The sequence below is a fragment of the Lipophrys pholis genome, assembly GCF_963383615.2.
Source record: "Lipophrys pholis genome assembly, chromosome: 11".
NCBI lineage: Eukaryota > Metazoa > Chordata > Actinopteri > Blenniiformes > Blenniidae > Lipophrys > Lipophrys pholis.
The window spans coordinates 22,063,797-22,082,201 of record NC_137631.1 but is presented as its reverse complement, the minus strand read 5'-3'; the positions used below and the strand labels follow the sequence as shown (position 1 = coordinate 22,082,201).

The following is an 18,405-nucleotide window of genomic DNA, read 5'->3' as shown; positions in this document are numbered from 1 at the left end:
GAACCGCAAACTGAACATGTTAAGAATGACTTTGAAAAATATACAAATAAAGTTCATTCAGAACAACTTTGGTTTTCTTTTCTGAACTAATGTCAACAACAAAAAAACTTTTGTGAATGCAGTGTTTCAGGAAGTTAAAAATACACACTAAACATACACAAACACTGTGCAGACGTCCTGCTGGAGCCTGAAAACTCCTAAAATGAGTCACTTTTCATTTGTTATCAAATGTTTTCACATCCAGATGGTTCAAAGACACATGCACGCTCACATGCACACACTCAGTCTGCTTCAAAGCCCAAGGGTCTCCAGTCTGTCTGTCCAGATCCATACAATCCCCCCCCCCCCCCCGAGGCCAAGCACAATAAACACCCGCGGCGGTCTGTAGTCCGAGTCAGGTGGAGACCCCCTGCCCGCAGGAACAGTACAGGAGAAGAGCGTAAACATCCCGCCCTGTGGACCACAGGCGTCTGGGCGTGGGCCGCCAAACATCCCCTCTCTGTGTCAAGAGGGGCTTCAAAGGTGTGGGCGAGGACAGGTCGGACCGTTTTTTATTTTCACTACGTGTCTCTGACTCAGTTCAGGAGCAGAGAGGAATTGGGTCAGGGGGCCCTGAACAATGTGGGAGTAGAAATTTATTAGAAAGATGGGAAAGGCAGTTTGAAATCCCCTGGGAGGTCTCCATGTTTAATTCTGGGTTTTATTGCACTGAATCAAAGGGGGATTATTTGCTTTCACTACAGTATCTTCAGTTGGCCGCAGGGCGGTGATGTGGTCAGTGTTAAAGCCAGGAGAGTCACCAAATCTCCTGGCTTTATGGAACGAATGAAAAAGTTTCAATTTCTCATCCAATTATGAGCTTTAACACTGACGATTCACTGTTTCATATTTACACTATACGTACATAAGTATCTCATATTTCACTAATTTCTACAATACAGGTCTGTTTTGTTAAACATGTTTATGTTGAATCAGGATATGGTTGTGTTGATCTGTAGAAAAGGAAACAAGTCTTGACACACTTAATGAAAATCTTCCCGAGAATCCATTTATTTATATTACTTTCATTACACATCTTCGATTCTTGTCAGTTTCTGCAACAACACATTCACATCCGTGTACACAAGAGGAGGCCACAAGGGAGAAAAGCTTGCACAGCTGGATGCCGACCTACAAGGAAGCATCCAGGTGGAGCATTGAGGGGCCCCCAGGGGCCCTGTGGGGCCGGGAATGTGGGGGCTGCACACTGGACAAATAAACAGCTAAAATATGCACTGCATACAGTGTTAAGCATGCACAACATACACCTGCTAAAACATCACACAGAGAAGGGCTGGAAGTACTGTACCAAAGTTGGGAGAGAAATAAAAACACTGATATCTTGATGTTTAAAAAAGCAGAAAACGATGCATAAAAAAAATATTTTACACCATGAGATGTGAATAAGGTGCAGAAAACATTGGGGTTTTTTTTGGTTTTTTTAAATTTGAGGCACCTGTGAAGTGATTCCAACCTCAAGCATTGACTGAAAAGGCCATTTCTCCAATATGTTGTCATGTTTAGCACACTGATTAAAAAAAAAAAAAGCATCACAAATGCCATTTAACATGTAAAAATGTCATGAAAATGAAGGCAGAATATGGTGTTCAATTCAAACACGCTGATAAAATGCATATGAATAAGATGAAGGCAGTTTTGGGTCCCTTTGTCTCCGTGTTGGGAGGAAAACATTTAACATAGATGAGAGATTTAAAAACAAAAAGAGAGAGAAAAAAACAGAGGCGTAGTGCATTTCTCCAGAGGGATCATCAAGACAACCCTGACCATCTTAACTGTGTGTCGAATAGGAAGTTGTTTATTGTAAGTTTCTGACATAAACTACATACAAAATAAGTAAATTTGTACTTGCTAAATTATTTCTTTGTTGCCTGCTGAAACCCTGATTATTCTCCTTTCAAATGAAGCCGCATTAGTAGAAAACATGCATCTGTGGGATGAGCAATAGCCAAGTATGTACATTGCACCCATGGTGGCGTCCGATTGGCTCTTCTTAATACATCATGTGTTTTCCCTCAGTCGTCTCCGGCCCATCACACATTCTGATGAAAACGTGAATAAATCTGTCTTTTTGTGTGTCAAACAGTTTGTGCTAAATACTTAAGTAATACTTGTTGGTTTGAGGGAGACACGGAGAGGAGATCCTGCAGACAAAGACCCCAACAAATGCTGCTTCAGGAACGAGATCTCGTAACGTTCCAACGATACATGAGAGTCCTCGACAAGACAGAATTCGCCGAAGCTTTATACTTTGCTCTGCTGCTCATCCCACAGACGTGTGTTACTTACAAGGTAGGGTATTAACAGGATTTCCTATGGTTTTAAACGTGTTGCCAATAACCGTAGTCACAACACAGAAATAATCTGCCAAAGACCAATATAATTCCTTTTTATTTCACAAGGCACATGAATCAGGACACCAGGACTCGGTTATATGTGTTGGAAGATGTTTCACTCCTGATCCAAGTGATTTCGTCATTTCCTATGACTAGTTCAGGTAAATAATGTGTGCCACACCCAAAGAGGTATTAACAAGGGACAGAGTGCACCTCATTACCATTGTATTGTGATTTAACAATCTTTGTCGAGTCACACACAAGTTTAAAAATAGTGACTAAAGTGTCACCAAGTCCAGTTGACCTGCTTCGTTGGCTTTGAAATGTCTTCTATGGAAATCATTGAGCATCATTTATTCTCTACATGGCGGATCATTTGCGTAAGTAATCAGCACTTGAGTTGTGCATGGTTTGCATTTCAGGATCAGAACAGGTTTTTGATTTTTCCCACGACCTGGCCTCCTTTCCACCTCCAGACAAGGTTGCAGAAGCTCGTCTGCAGAGCGACTGGAATAATGTGCCTAACAGCTACAGCTCGAACGGTGGAAGCCAAAACAAACGCATGTTGCTGGTTGAAACACGAGTCTCGGTTAACATCTAAAAACGCTTTCCCGAACAACAACAGCGCAACTAGTTTGTGTTAATACATCAATGTATCGAGTTCTGTTTATCTGTGCTAGTGCTAACCTGCTGAAATTAACCAGAAGTGTGCATGGCGGGAAAGACCCGCCTGGAATATTTTAATGAGGCACATTCAGAAGAAAGAGGAGCGACGTGTCTCATCATGAGTCACCCAGAAAACATTTAAGGCACTGAATAGAGGCAGAGCTGCTTGATCCAACCATAAGAAACATGTATTCTAACCAGTAACACAGGCTGTGCTCAGGACAAACAAAATTCCTACGTCGGCAATGTTTTACTCAAACGAAGGTTTCTGCAGTATAATCCAGGGGTTGGCACACAACCCACTTTGACCTTGATCGAGCTGGAACAGGAGAATGATGCATAATAATCTACAAAATCAACTTCAAAATTTATACTTGGTTTTTAGTTGAAGAAAGTACATTCTGAAAATGTTACTGCACTTCTGCACAGTGTGAGTACTCCTCACACTGTTGGGTTTCTACTCAAAACACAGATTCCTGCTGCCTTTATGCTCATTTGTTAAAACACACTCACCCTCATGCTACAGATTTTTATTCTATTGCTATTTTCTCTAATCGATCTATCTCACTGACCACTGGTGGATAAACGAGAGACAGCAGTTATTTTTATATAGAAATTGCAGTTAATGTCTTATTTTTTGTGATTGAACTTGGTTAGGTCATCATGAAGGCCAGATTGAAACCTTCTGGATGCCATTTTGTTTGACACCCCGAGTCTTTGATCCCATTTACAACAAAATACATCACACATTCAGCAAGTATTAATATCTATGCGTCCGGTATCACTAACGTGAGGGTGTAACGAGGCATGAGCAGAAGTTATGTTTAAAAACTTTCAATTTGAAAAATCTAACTCTTTATCTATAATCTGCAGCTCTTGTAATGGTTACACTCTTGTTTTTTCACAAAGAAAATTCTAATGTTAGTAGTTTCCATCACACTTACAATAAATTCAGATCTAAAAATGTGTATTTAATAAATCAAAATTGACCTTTTGACAATTTGTTCATGCCGTCTTAGAGTTTGTGAAAATCTCTTGGGCTCTGTGCAGCTGTGGCCTGTTGTTGCAGAGCCTACTGTGCATGTAGGCAGCACACAGCTCGAGAGTTTCTACCTGCAGCTCGGAAAGAGTATCAACTCCCAACTGCTGGTAAAAACACAAATACAGTAACTGAGTAAATGTACAATACCATTCTGGTGGATAAAAACCAGTAAATCTACAAATTTTACCCCAGAACAACTATCCCTCACTGGTTATTGGTCTGCAAGAGCCAAACCAAATGACAGGAAATAAAAAATCTGTAATAAGTAGGAAGAGAAATACCCCTAAAATATGTAAATCTTTGTAAAAAACAGGAGGATTATAGATGTTCATGATAAAAAAAAAATAAAATAAAAAAAACTAAGTATGACATAAGTTCTTCAGAGGAAGCTTTGTCATACTGTAAATGTTTTCTGCTTCAAAAACGTTGATGAGTATCATCTGTTTGGAGGCAATAAGGCGGTTGTGGACAGAGTGTGTGTTACTGCGAGCAGCTTCAGTGACTGTGCTTGTGTCCTCCAGACTCCTGCAGGAAGGGAGTGAAGGACGAGCGCACCGTGCGGCCCCGCAGAGGCTGCTGCACCCGGAAGTTATTCACCATACTTTTCTGAACCTCCTCGTCCACCGCGGTGAACTGGAGGCTGCGGAAAACTGCCAGCTGAGAGAGGAGAGAGAGAGACAGAGACACAAAGAGAAGGTTAAAAAATAAAACCTTGTGTTTGAATGACACCCTCTCTTTCAGAGGATGATTATCAGGTGAGTAATTGTAAGAGCATCTGGACACACCTAAACCCAATTAACTGTCAACAATATGATTTCTGGAGTAGAAATGTGTTATACTTTATGAGAAGCAGAGTTACAAAAATATACCGGAGTTAAATCTGTCTGGGCGTTTTCGTGCTCGGCAGGTTAGGTGTGGTTAAAACCAGATTGCTATGCTGGCATTGGTTATTTCATCATCCGCTTCCCAACATGTTCACAACGTGGCTGCACAAGTCGTCTCCAGGTGCTCTGGAGTCATCCCTCCATCCAAACACATGATCGTTCGTTTATTTTATTACCTAATTATCTGCGACTGTCCCGTCACGTTCAATGATATACAATGAGCCGCTATATCATCATGAGTATTTTGATTTCACAGAGTATGTGTGTTGCAATAACTGCAGCGAAAATATGTGAATGGAACTTTTACATTTAGACATCTTACGGTTAGTAAAACAATCCAGTTTATAAAACAAATAGTGGGATTGGCAGATGCTCGATCCAACTTCAGAGCACACAAAATTTTTGTCAAGTTTCATCACAGGACAGAAGAGAAGGACGACATTATGAGAAAAGAATTTATACAGATGTTTTGGGGTTTTTTTTATTCGACAATGCATTTTAAGGGAGTTATAAAATGTCTATTCCTGAGATTTTACCTTTAAAATACACAATTAAGTCTTTAAGAAAAAGTGGTCAAATGTTTTATTCAACACGTATAAATACGATTTTTATGTCATCAAAGGGAGCAAAGCCTCGGCACTTCCAAATGATCTCTGTGAACTCCAGAGAGACTCCTGGTTGGCAACCAGTGACAGTAGCTGGTTTTAATGAATTTATTTAAATTTTTTAAAGAAATGCACAGATTTTACATGGTTGCGTTAAGTTATAAAGAAGTGTTCTCCGTTTTAATCTCCACTACCTTATTAAGAAACTAGAAATGGTCTCCATGTTCACTTTACTGTCCTTTATGTTCACATGTCTGCAGATTACGAGTACAGCGAAATGTTACAACGCAGTTCAATAAGCTCTGCTTTTTATGAGCTTCTGGAGCCACAAACTAGGATTGCTTTCACTTTTAAATCAGGAGCAGCAGATATTTGTTTTTAAAGCTTTTCCACACTAAGCAACACCTGACGAACTCTTCTAGCTTCGAGGTGTACCTGGTCGTGGCTGACTTCGATGTGCTGCTTCATGACGATCCAGGTGACGGACTCGGTCAGAGGGGGCGTGGTCAGAGAGCCGTGGTACGTCCAGTAGTCGTCGGTGTCTGCGGGTAAAAGGCAGCCGGGGTCGAAGTGATTGAACTCAACCTCACTGTCCTGCACAGGAAGAACCACAACACCGGTAAAATCTGGTTAAAGCTGGAGGAGAGCCGATTCACTCTGATGATCAGCACAGCAAAAGAAGAGCAGACATCGCCCAAGAGACTGTTTTGTTCCATTTTTTCTTCCCTCAGCTTAGTTTAATGTCTTTTATGGATGTTTTATTATTGGAGGATCTTCCTCAAAATTTTTGAGCATTGAGAAACATGTAGCCACAGACCAAAAGAAGGACGCCAAAGGGCTCCGGTTTTCTCGTGTGTGTAAAGTTCATTCGTGAGTGTAGACTTGTGAGAATGTGAGAAGTTAATTATATTAGATTTTATTCTAAAAAAATAGTTAATAATATGTGAAGTTTTTCAGGATGTTTTAAACCGAAGCCAAGAGATGTTTGGCATCTTTGTTGTAACCTTTTCTGCGCACTTTTTATCCATTTCGACTGTTTTAGTAAAACATGGCAAATTAAAATTTACATTTGCTCTTTTGTTGTAATAGATGCTTTCTTTTGTCCTCACCTATCATGTTATCACTTTATCAAATGTCTGTGTAACATTAGGAGTTGTAAATAGCTTGATTACAGGTGGTATGTAAACAGTGAGAGTCAGTGGCGGTTGGTGAAAAATCCTTTGGGTGTGGCTGTGCTTTATGAGCGTAATGCACAGTTCGACCGCTCCCTGAACTCAACACAACTCCTATATTTCTCCTTTCTGTCGGACCATATTACTGACAAAAACAATGGTCAGACACACCTGTCTTAATCGGTTTGTCCAGTAATGTACTGTATATATTATAAATGTATTATTTCAAACCTTTTTTGTTTTATCCCTTAAAATTCTATCCCAAACATTTTGCGATATATTATATAATGTTGATAACACACTGATATTTCACTTGGGTCATTCTTTTCATTTAACTTGTGACAGAAATTATTAATCTATATACAGCATCATAAAATGCTACATTTCTTAAGTTGTTTAAGTTGTTTACTGATGTATATATTTCATTGATTCTCCTCATTTTCTGTTTAAATATTCATATTTAATTACATGTATCATTCTTAAATACTCATTTGTTCATATCTTGCATGAAATGTGGAGCTGCTGTGTTAACTTAACTCCCATATGTCGGATAAATAAAGTCTTATTTTATCTTTTTCCTCATTTTAGGGTATAATTATTACAACTAAAGTTCACAAATATGTCACACATGTACCTGAAAGTTGCTGCATGAATGTGGTCACCAGAGGGCGCCACCTTCATGTAAAGTCTACAAATGTGTTCAGGGCAGAAGTGGATCACCTTGCTATAGAGTCATTTGACAGAAAATACATGCTTGTGTGCTTGTGTGCTTGTGTGCTTGCGTGCTTGTCTAACCTTGTGTCTGATTGCAGGCAACGCGTCGACCAGCTTCTGCAGCCCCTCGTGTCTCTTTCCCACCTACACGAGGATTAAACATTAACCTGGATTGTGGTCACAGAGCTAGACTGTGTGTTCATCACCATCTCACACATGTCGGTCATCGATGAACCGCATAAACTGAAAGATAATGCTCTCTGTGTTTCAGCTGGAGAGCAAATAATGTGTTTTACCTTCAGAAAAACTCCAATGACAGCCAGTCCGTTTTCCTCCATCACCGCCTCCTCGAACAGGCTGTACTTTTCCGAGTTCCAGTGGACCAAGTGGAGCTGAGACCAACATAAACACACAATCCCTCACATTCCTTCATCGTTATCATCACTACCACTATTTTAATGTACTCTTGATTTAGTGATCTATTATATTATGTTGATAACACACTGATATTTTACTTGGGTCATTATTTTCATTTAACTCGTGACAGCAATTATTAATCTATATCATCACATAGAAAAATAAATATTTTGTTAATTTTCTTCTTTAATGTGGCTTTTATTATGTTTTGATTGGAGCGTTCCTTTGAATTTGATGTGAATGTTGGGATTTTTCAAACATTAATGCCGTTTTTCATTTGAAGCTTCTGTTTATTTTATTAAATTCATTTTTAATGGTTGTTTCCGGTCAAATTAGGCCTTAAAGAGAATTTTCAAGATACACTAAGTTATGAAATGTCTCATTAATGATACTCTCATTTACTTGCAGTAACTTGATCATCATACCTCGAAAGTCATCCGAGTTTCTTCCTCATATAACATTCATCAATATTTCATACTGCATTTCACAGCGTAGGTTCGCAGGGAGCAGTACAACAATAATTTGGAACAAAAAATTGCTCTGCAAGATTTGTCATGGGGTCGTTACTATTCAAAGATTTGCACTGGTTTTAGATCGATCTAGAGGAGTTAGTACAGCGTTGTCGGTGTGAAAGCAGAGCTAAACTCTGAATACTAAAGCAGTCACTGTGATAGCAGCCTGAGGAGATGATCTCAGAGGGGCAGCAGTCCAACCAGCAGAATAACCTAATGACACAAGTTTTAGCTGCGAAGACTCCCTTAGTCTTATGATTTGATAAAAGCTCAGGCCAGAGAGCAAACTCATACACCACTTCTTCCTCCTCTTATCGCCACAATTCAATTGTAAAGTGCTGACATGCAAAGATGTGACAGAGCTGTAACCTGACCGTCCACACACACTCGCACAAAGAGAGCTGACTGATGAGAACCGAGACACCGACACATTCCCAACACCAACAAGGGTGAAGGACACACACACCTATACACACACACCGAGTCACTGTAGCAACTACCAAAATAGACTTTCCGTGGTCAAACATGAGGTGGGACAAGCCTCACACTGGGCACGTTGAGAGGGAGACACACAAACACACGTTTGAGTTTGGCGATATAAAACGAAATAGAAGCACGGTCGGATCAAAAACTGGCCGCACACCAGGTACGCGCAGAAAGTCTAATATAGTAGTTGTAAGGCATCATTTCAATACTCTTCAGTATTTTTCCAAACACTTCAAGTAGGGTCTGTGTGATTATAAGAGAAAAAAACACTAATTGAGTCAACATTTGCAGTATCTAAACAGTGAAGTACTTGTTTCCATTCATTTAATTTCTTATTTAACCCCTCAGCTCTTACACTGTCCTAAAATAGCAAAGAGAAGGTTTTGAACAGAAATATCTAGTTTTATAGGTGTTTTCTTGACAATGTTTCAAGGCGTTAAACAAGACTAAAGAATCAAAATGAGATTAATCTTGATTCTTACTCTTTTATTGGTTGTTGAAACTGCAGCTGAGGGATGAGGCTGATTGTTGGAAGTGCTGCACCTTGTGTGGGACTTCAGCTGGGCTGGGAATGTCCCATGATTCACAACTACTGACTCAAGGGTTCATGACAGCATTGAAAACATTTGCTGCACTAGTTCAGACCGTTTCTACTAAATGATCCACACATGACATTTAACATGTAGAGCAGCAGACTTTATTCACACCACTGTAATGGTGAGAAAGCTAATCGTGATGAAGAACTAGAGAAACTCAGGTGAGCTCTCTGTTTCCGAGCTTGCGCAACATGTCACATCTAATCCAACTTACATTGAAGGAGGAGGCTGACGAGATTCCATTTAAACAGAGGGCCAAACTCTACATCCACACATACGGTTGATGTGGGATCCATATTTCCCTGTACGCGACGTCAATATGTGAGAGGATTGGTTTAAATGTTTTGAATACAATCCAAATAAACTGGAAAAATTCTGGATTTGGAGGATTATGTTTGTTTTGTTTTAAGGGTTCAAATATTTTTGGGGGCGGATTTTTGAAATATTCAAATGAGCCTCTAAAAGTTCAACATCACTTCATTTCATTCACAGAACATAATCAACAACAATTAATTTAGCTTATAAACCTGAAATGCCTCTGTTCTTTTTGAGACTTATAGGAATCTTAACTGCAAGATTAAGGCTGTACAAATATATAATGTTTTATTTTTCCTGTGAAATCTGGCCTACTGTAACATAAATAGGGAAATGGACTCAAATGTTAGAGGAAGGTATGAGAAGAGAACCTTCCAAGTGGTCTTCAACATCTTTTTCCCTTTGGTTGTAGATTCGTTGTTAAAAAGGGATGAAAGTGTAAAAACAACCGCTGTTCCTTGCCAATATAATCCTTATATTATGTATATAATCAACAGATTTTACATTATGGTGGTATCACAGCTGAGCCGTGCAGAAAACACTGCACACAGAGACTTTTTTCCTTCAAATGCCTGCTTCATAAAGTCCAGCATTTATGACTTTTTCCATTCAGTGATTTTATGATAACACACACGTGACAATCCATGCTTAGTATGCTACATTACCCTCACAGTGGGAAGGTTACCTTTTTCCCTATTTTTTTTTTTTTTTTTTTTTTAAGCATTCTCAAAGAGTGTCCTCCAGAGATTACTGCTGCAACACATATGATTCTGAAAATAATTCAGTGGAGTTAATAGTTCAACAGAAACGAACCTGACTTATGCAAAGTTGTGGATGCAATATGCAATGTATAGATATTTGCAGGTTTGTCTGCAGGAACTTTCCTCATAAAGCCTTGTGTTTGCAACCTCTTTTCAGGTTGCTGGGCTGCTGCAGTGCAATATCATCAACCATGTTTAAAATAATCAATACTTGACTAAACGAAACAGGACAAATAAGCTTTACATAGAAATGTGTTCATTTTCCAAATGGGCCCGATAGTGTGATTACAATGTATCATGCATGCATGCTTGTGTTCACAATCGTCTTTCATCTTTGTGAGTGCATGCATGCTGCAACAGTGTGGCAGTACCTCTGCAGGGAAGAGCTTCTTATCCACAGTGTGCTCAGACCCCCAGTCGTTGTTCTCCCCCCAGTGGAAATGGAACTGACACAACCTGAAGGAGTTCTGCAGGGGACCGCCCGACAGCGCTGCAACGTCACAAAAATATTTGAGTACAATGGAAAATTCTATACGTTTGAAATCTATTACATATAAGATGGAAAAGTTAGTCTTTTTTGCTTTGTCCTTTATTATTTTAGCCTACAAGTCATAAATTGTATTGTTTCTTTTTTTTTTAACCACACTAACAAACTTGAAGGCAGCTTTAAACCTTGTAGTTTGTATGCTCTAAACATAGAAACAACTGAGAAGAATGAACTTTTCTTTTCATGCTTTGAGATGCACTTGTATGGGTCCTTTGAGGACAAAGTTCACTTTTCTTTGTTGGATTACTTCCTCATAAAATGAGGAAGTAATCCAACAAAGGACGCCTTTCAATCAATCAGGCTGTTTATGCAATGACCGACTCGGGAAAGCTTTCAGGACACATCACACAAAGACGCCACACTTGTCTGAGGGTGCAGTAAATCGTCATCACTTCACAAAGGGAAATTAGTTTTGCTAATAGCGCCAACAGATGAGACGTCCCTCTGATCTACAGGTGATATCAAAATATACATTCTAATGTTTGAAGTATCAGAGTACTTGTTCTCAGGCCAGCTTTAAACCTTTTCCCTTGTTTACATTACAGGCAATAAAATCATGAAAGAGCATTTACTGTTCAACTTCACTAAGCATGAAACTCGGCTCAGAAACTTCAGATTTTCCACCAGTTTTTTTCCATCCTGTCTGGGTGACTTGGAGAGGTAATGTATCCTTTTTTATTTATTTTTCTCACCACTATTATATCACTAGGTCACCACAGGCGTGCAAGTCACATGACAGTCAGGTTCCCACGTGGCACGCCGAGTGTACGATTCATTCCAGGATTTCTACTCGCATAGAGAGGGTCCCCTGAAGGAGGGGAAGATAATCCTCTTGTCTAGATCTAAATATGCATTTTGCCTGCAGAGATTTGCCCACATGCCTTCATATTTAAAAGGGGAAAACTTCAGACTCGCGCCCACTGCAGTGGAGAAAAATGAGGAACTTAGATTGAACAACTCCTAAGACTACCGTCTTTATTTAAAGCTGAATCATAGATAAATAGGGGTATATTTAAGTCAGTTTTTTTGGAGCAATATGTACAGGAAAAAGCACAAAAGAGTACTTACTTGACTTGTCTGCAGTGTCATCGTACTCAACCAGAAAGGAATAACCATTGTTGTAGATTTGTTGGCATGTCTGCGGGTCGTATTTGGGCTTCAGAGGCTTCAGTTCTGAATCGAAGACGCTCTTTCGCACCACGATGTCTATGGGCGACTGACGGTCGCCTCCTGGTACCGCCAGGGGCCCCGTCCACATCGGGTGCACTGCAGGTGAGGGAGAAATGAAAATCAAAGTTGAAAAATGCCACAGAGATTTACAGTTTTATACAGTCTGACCTCCTGATAAAGAAAGCCAATAAAAACACAAAGTGCTGACACCTACTTTTCATATTGTACTCTGCCGCTTCCTTCATTTTCAAACAGTCCATTTTTGAACAAAATAAAATGAAAGATCCCTTATGAGAAAAGACAAGAGGACACACACAAAAGCCCTCCTCCTCCTCCGACTGTTAGAAGGAACTGAATGAAAAAGGAGCCAGTGAGCAACAGCACTTCCTTCTAGTCCTCTTATGCTTTTTTTTTTTTTTTTTTTCCTTTAAGGATATTGCTAAATAAGAAGTGGGCAGGCAGTGCGGAAAGTGACACGAGGAATGTCCTGGCACTCCCCCAGCTCCCCTCCGCAGCAGGACAGTCACACCAGGACCTCTGCCCGGTCAAACCACCAGCTCAGGAACAACGTCTGTCAACAAATCTCACTCCTAATTCCCCGAGACTCGGCTCGTGTCCGCTGCCTGCCTCCTCCAGATGAAACACACACAACAAAAAAATTCAAAAAGACAAAAAATTTCTTTTAAAAAGACTGCTTTGTTTTCTGTCTGAAATCAAATCTGCAGCTGTGAGAGGGCACAAAGGTAGTTCTGGTGAATTGTTTTCTCGAGCTGAACAGGTCTGACTGGGAGATGACCTTCATCTTTGTCTGATTTCAGCCGCTCCTCTCGGGGGAGTCCCAGAAGGAACACGGAAAAATTGGCCATATTTTGTTCAGGCATAATATGATGAATGCCTCATTGTTGCTCGATGACGTTGCTGTTTTTTTGAAAAGGATTAAGATAATTAAGATAAATGCATTTTTGAAGAAGGCTTAGTACAACAGCTATGAAAGTTGTAGATATTTCTCATTAAACCATTTTAAGTAGAAAAATTCAATCGTGATGAAATGTAAAAGTGGAGGTTAAAATTAATGAGAATTACATTTGAGTATGCATTTTTAAAAGTGTATTAATTGGTATGCGCAATGGAGGTAAATGTGATTTTTTTTTAAACTTGTCAGGTATTTCAAACTGTACAAAAAGTATCTCATAAGCAGAAGAAGAGTAACATGGATCTCAACAGATATTAAGAATGACATATTGGAAAGTAAAATACTTCCCTTAGATTAATACATTTTGTCTGTTAAGCAGGACAAAACAATTCCTTTTATTCTACATCACATTTCACAACTCTATCATGTTGAACAGAAGATCGACTGGCTTAAAATGAAAACACTTGTTCATTGTAGTTTTAATCCTTAAGCTGCTCAACTTTGTTTCAAAACCTGCAGCACAAACTGCTTCTGCTCCTCAACAGGGGTGTGAGATATCTGTTCCGACTAAGAACTAAATGGCCGTGTCGTTTTTGTCGGCTTATTTTAAATCCTAGATGGCAAACTTTGTCCGACTCTGTGGCAATGTGCTCCCTGTGACAGCGTCAGTAAAAAAAAAAAATCAATAAATATACTTTGGAAGTCTTGATAGCTAAACAATTTGAAAATCAGCCTTGTGTAACCAGTATGAAGACTTCAGCCAATTACTTTGGAGAAACACATAGGAATTCTTTCCGAGGCGTTTCTCATCATTAACCTGTCACCACACAAATAAATTAAACATCTCATAACTAAACAAGCAGAGATCCACCTCCCTTCCTTCTTTTTACACCTGCATCGTCAAGAAACTCAATATAAGACATCCAAACATACAACTTTAAATATATACTCAGATTATTTAGTTTTCTTTATTCCTCACCCTCAATCGTCGAGAAAAATTTAAAAAATTCATGTGTGTTTACAATTGATTTGTGTGCGCTTTGTTGCTGCTTGATGTGTGAAGTTTATTTTTGTTTTACCACTTTTCTTTAGGATATTTTGTACCACATTTCTATGTAAGAACCATCTTAATTCTTACATTCAAGTGTTTTGAACTTCTGTACCATTTGAAAATTGTGTACATTTTAACAACCATCATTAGCTTTTGAGAGAAAATAGAAGAAGAAGAAAACAACAGCTCACTGATTCAAACTGTGGCAGGTATACCACTAGTAAGATGCACACTCCCTCTAGTGGTTGGTAAAGAAAAGTCATTTTTTGAAAATATCTTCTACTATCAACAAGGCCTTTCTCGAAAATGAGAATGTGTGTCAGTGAGAGACATGTATAAATTAAGATTATTTAAGTTATGTATAAAATCAGTAATTTGTCTCAATATTAAACTTCTAAATCTGGTTCATGCACTTAGCTTGGCATAGTCTGGCAATTAGTTTTAGCATTTAATTGGGAGTGTAAACAGACAAACTTAAGTGCAGAAAGTCTTGAAATATTTCACTTTATGTGTTCAAAAAAGTCAAATATTCCATAGTCTTGTAGTAAACAAAATGATGTGAAAACTAAACTTTTCAATTGTATTGACCTTTTTTAAAATGCTCCTTAATGGGGAAAATAAGTATTTGATACACGGCTGATTTTGCAAGTTACTTACAAAGAATAGAGAGGTCTGAGATTTTCATCATAGGTAGACTTAAAGAAAATAAAAAATCTGAAAATCACATTGTATGATTTTTAAATGATTAGTTGCATGAAATAAGTATGTGATCACCTACCAACAAGTAAGCATCCTGGTTCCCAGATTAGTTAGTAATTCTTTAGGTTGAGTGGGCAGATGAGACCAAAATAGAGCTTTTTGGTATAAACACTCCCTGTGTTTGGAGGAAGAAGAAGGATGATTTCAATCCCCAAAACACCATCCCAACCGTAAAGCATGGGGGCGGAAACGTCATACCTTGGGGTGCTTTTCCACAAGGGGGACAGGACGACGACACCATACTGAGGGGAAGGTGGATGGGGAACAACCTCCTTCACTCAGTAAAAGCATAGAAGATGGGTCGTACCCGGGTCTTCCAGAATAACAATGACCAGAAACACGCAGCCAGGGAAGCTCAGGAGTGACTCTGTAAGAAGCATTTCACGCTCCTGGAGCGGCTGAGCCAGCCTCCAGAGCTGAACCCAATAGAAAGCGTTTGGAGGGAGCTGAAACCCGAACAACCAGTAGAAGATCTGGATGGAGGAGTGAGACAAAATCCATGCTGCAATGTGTGCAAACCTGGTGAAGAACTAAAGCAAAAGTCTGACCTCTGTAATTGTGAACTAAATACTGTTGATACTGTGACCTAAAATATATACCACCCCCCCTCACTTGGCATTAGGGAGGACTCATCCTACAACACTTTGAAAACCCAGTTTTTTTGTTTTGTCTAAAATAAATCTCTTGAAAGAATAAAATAAAGACCTGTGTGTCTTTTTGTTTCGCTTGTCGTCTGTTTCCAGCAGCAGACAGAGCCACAACAAGAACACCAGATTATCTCGAGAACATATCTGAAGATCTCTGTGGAGGAAAGTGAACCTTCTGACATGTTGAGGTGATTTCAGGATAAAGGGCTTTCAGGCAGTGTTTGTACATTCCTGACAAGCTCCACTACAAACAAGCTAAAGTTAAGGGTTTCTGTGACAGTAAGTCATGATTGGAGCCACAGTTTGGACCTTTAAAAGAGATATAGTTTGGGTTTTAACAAGCCTGAAAGGCTCAACTCAGGGAAAAGAGATCTCCTTTCTTTTAAGTATTTCTCTGGAGTCATTTTCTGCCAGTCAGTGGTTTTGAATCTGAGGAGTTGACGTTTTTCCTAAGCCTAAATTAATAACAAATGATAGATGAGAGTATCACAATGACAGGACAAAAATAAACCAAGGTCTCTCTCCACAATGTATTGTCCAGACAGGTTAAATATAAACTCTGATTATTGCCATAGCTTAACATAGAAGCTCAGCTGTAGGAAACAGTGTTCATTTCTACTATTTCTCTTTTGCTTGTTGACTCTGAGGTTTGAGTTGGCCTCTGACAGAATTAATGTTAATGGGTGTGGTGAGGAATTTGACGGGACTCGTCCAACCAGCTTGTGTCTGCAACAGAACTGAACGATCTTGATGATATGCAAAAGTCTAGAAAAAACCCAGCATATTTGACCAAGAGTTGCTTTACTGTCACACCAACAACCACTATGTCTTACATCCTTACATCTTCTTCTCCTCCTGTCTGGCAACTCAAATTCCAACATCCTTTTCGCCAAAGCATCTCACCATGGATGCTCTCCAGCGAGATCACTTCCAATGAAAATGTCAGTATCCTTATCTTTACTACCTTTACGCCCATACCACTGTCTCCAAACCATAGATCAGAGTGGCTCTACCTCCTGTCTTGTACCCATCCCTCCATCTCTTCTGTGCTCTGTCCATCTGGACATCCTCCAGCTCCACACCTCTGTACCTGCTTCCCTTGACACACATCTCATTTGTACACAAAACATGATCCCTTGTAGTTTTAATGTGACACTGCATATTTAAAGTGTGTCTGAATTTATCCCTGGCACTACACCAATGCTTAACAGTCATGTTTAGCAAATCAGAGAGGGGTTCTGCATCATTTGTGAGAGGCGGTCAAGGTTGAGAATGACCACTCGACATGTTTGTTTCATGCATCTATGTAGGTCAAAGGGCCTCCTCATCCTCCTCCCATACACAATATATGGTGCAACGATCAGCCATATGTGCACTTGTGGAAAACGTGGAGCCTGAACATCGCTGAGCCGACGGAGAGGTGGATGATCCAAATCCAGGAATCATGAAATTCCAGCCCGGAGTTTCAGCAGATCTCCACACACGTTTCCCCACATGAAAACAAAAGTGACCATAAACTGCTGCTATGTGACCCACAATGGGGGGCTTTTGTGGGGGTCCACCGTCAACAAATACCTGTACGTCCAAAACCACACGCACGCACACAGAGACACGGGGAGGCTCTATGCGGTCGTTTCGGATCAAAATGTTTTGGTCTGAGGCAGCAGGAAGTTCCAGAGGATCACAGATCGTGTTACTGCTAAGGATCTCCACTTGTACTCACCGGTTGACAGCACATATTTGCTGGAGCACGCCGTCAGGTTGCATCCTCGGACGGGCGTTATCCGGAGGCTCCGGGCTCTCCTGAAGAGCTGACGGTTAAGATGTGACACCAGAGGTCTGGCAACGGCCGACAGAGTCACCATTTTCCACCGAGTTACGGTTACCAGAGAACAGAAGAGACGCTTTGACGACTTCCCGCGACGCTTTTGGAGCTTTAAAACTCTGTCAAAGTTGAGCCAGCAGGTCCGAACACCGCGGCGGGCAGTCGGCTCTGCTCTGTCGGTCTGCGCCCGCCCACCGTTTGCCCCGAGGCGGAGGAAGAGCTGCTTTGTTTTTCACACACACATTCAAAAGAAGACCGCGGCACCGAGCGGCCGTTTGACGGGAAGCTCCTGCCTCAGTTTAAGCCGGGGGAAGGGCGCAGTTGTGAGCGAAGACCATCCATGGATGATGACAGGTAATCAGATAAGGGTGTCCTTCAGGAAGCGGGGAAGGGGGGGGTACGGTGTGGGCCAATCAGAGGCCTCCTCGGCGGGGCGGTGCTGATGACGTGCCAGAGCATCAAAACAACTGGAAATTAAATCACGTGACACAACTTAAGTAAGTAATTGTATATAAAAATTAGAACAGTGGAGGAAAGAATGCGGATGAAAATGTTTCTCAATGAAGAATTAAGTTGAAAAGGTTTTGTAGAAATGAAACAAAAATCGGATCCAACCCACTGAGCAAGCAACGTCAGTCTGTCGAGGCCGTAATCTGAATGTGTATTTGCCAGCCAGAACTAGTTGACAAATGACACATAATACAAATGGACATCTAAGACACCCAGAAGCAGTTGAAAGAGAAGGGTCACAAGCTGTGTGTTAAGTCCCGCTGCCTGTATAATCATTGATTTGTCATTAAAATAATGAGGGAAGTAGATCATCACAGACAAGAGGAGAAGGCATGTGAATTTTAACTCAGACTGCACAATGTCTGAGTTATGACCATTTTTTGCTTTGGTCGCAAGGTAATGAACTTTTTAAGCTTTACA

The 18,405-nt window shown here is 40.2% G+C and overlaps 1 protein-coding gene across 2 annotated transcripts; it reads right to left on the bottom strand.

Moving 5' to 3' along the window:
• Window positions 1-1,024: 1,024 nt before the first annotated feature.
• ca5a (carbonic anhydrase Va) lies at window positions 1,025-17,859 on the bottom strand. Of its 2 annotated transcripts, none has more exons than XM_080475598.1 (7): window positions 17,374-17,859; window positions 12,179-12,376; window positions 10,935-11,053; window positions 7,773-7,868; window positions 7,558-7,620; window positions 6,026-6,184; window positions 1,025-4,758 (listed from the first exon to the last, which is right to left on the bottom strand). In XM_080475598.1, exons 1-7 carry the CDS (start codon window positions 17,513-17,515, stop codon window positions 4,597-4,599), a joined length of 939 nt encoding a protein of 312 aa, XP_080331724.1. In that variant the 5' UTR covers window positions 17,516-17,859; the 3' UTR covers window positions 1,025-4,596. The 2 variants fall into 2 exon arrangements, with proteins under 2 accessions (XP_080331724.1, XP_080331725.1); XM_080475599.1 differs by lacking the exon at window positions 17,374-17,859 and adding an exon at window positions 12,495-13,090 and having other exon boundaries at window positions 1,033-4,758.
• Between the last annotated feature and the right edge of the window lie 546 nt (window positions 17,860-18,405).

Excerpts from the sequence above, each read along its gene's own strand:
- ca5a (XM_080475598.1), bottom strand. The coding sequence starts at position 17,515 with ATGGTGACTCTGTCGGCCGTTGCCAGACCTCTGGTGTCACATCTTAAC. Across the intron at positions 11,054-12,178 it reads TGACACTGCAGACAAGTCAA|CGCTGTCGGGCGGTCCCCTG; the intron begins GTAAGTACTCTT and ends GTGACGTTGCAG. Across the intron at positions 7,621-7,772 it reads TCATTGGAGTTTTTCTGAAG|GTGGGAAAGAGACACGAGGG; the intron begins GTAAAACACATT and ends ATCCTCGTGTAG.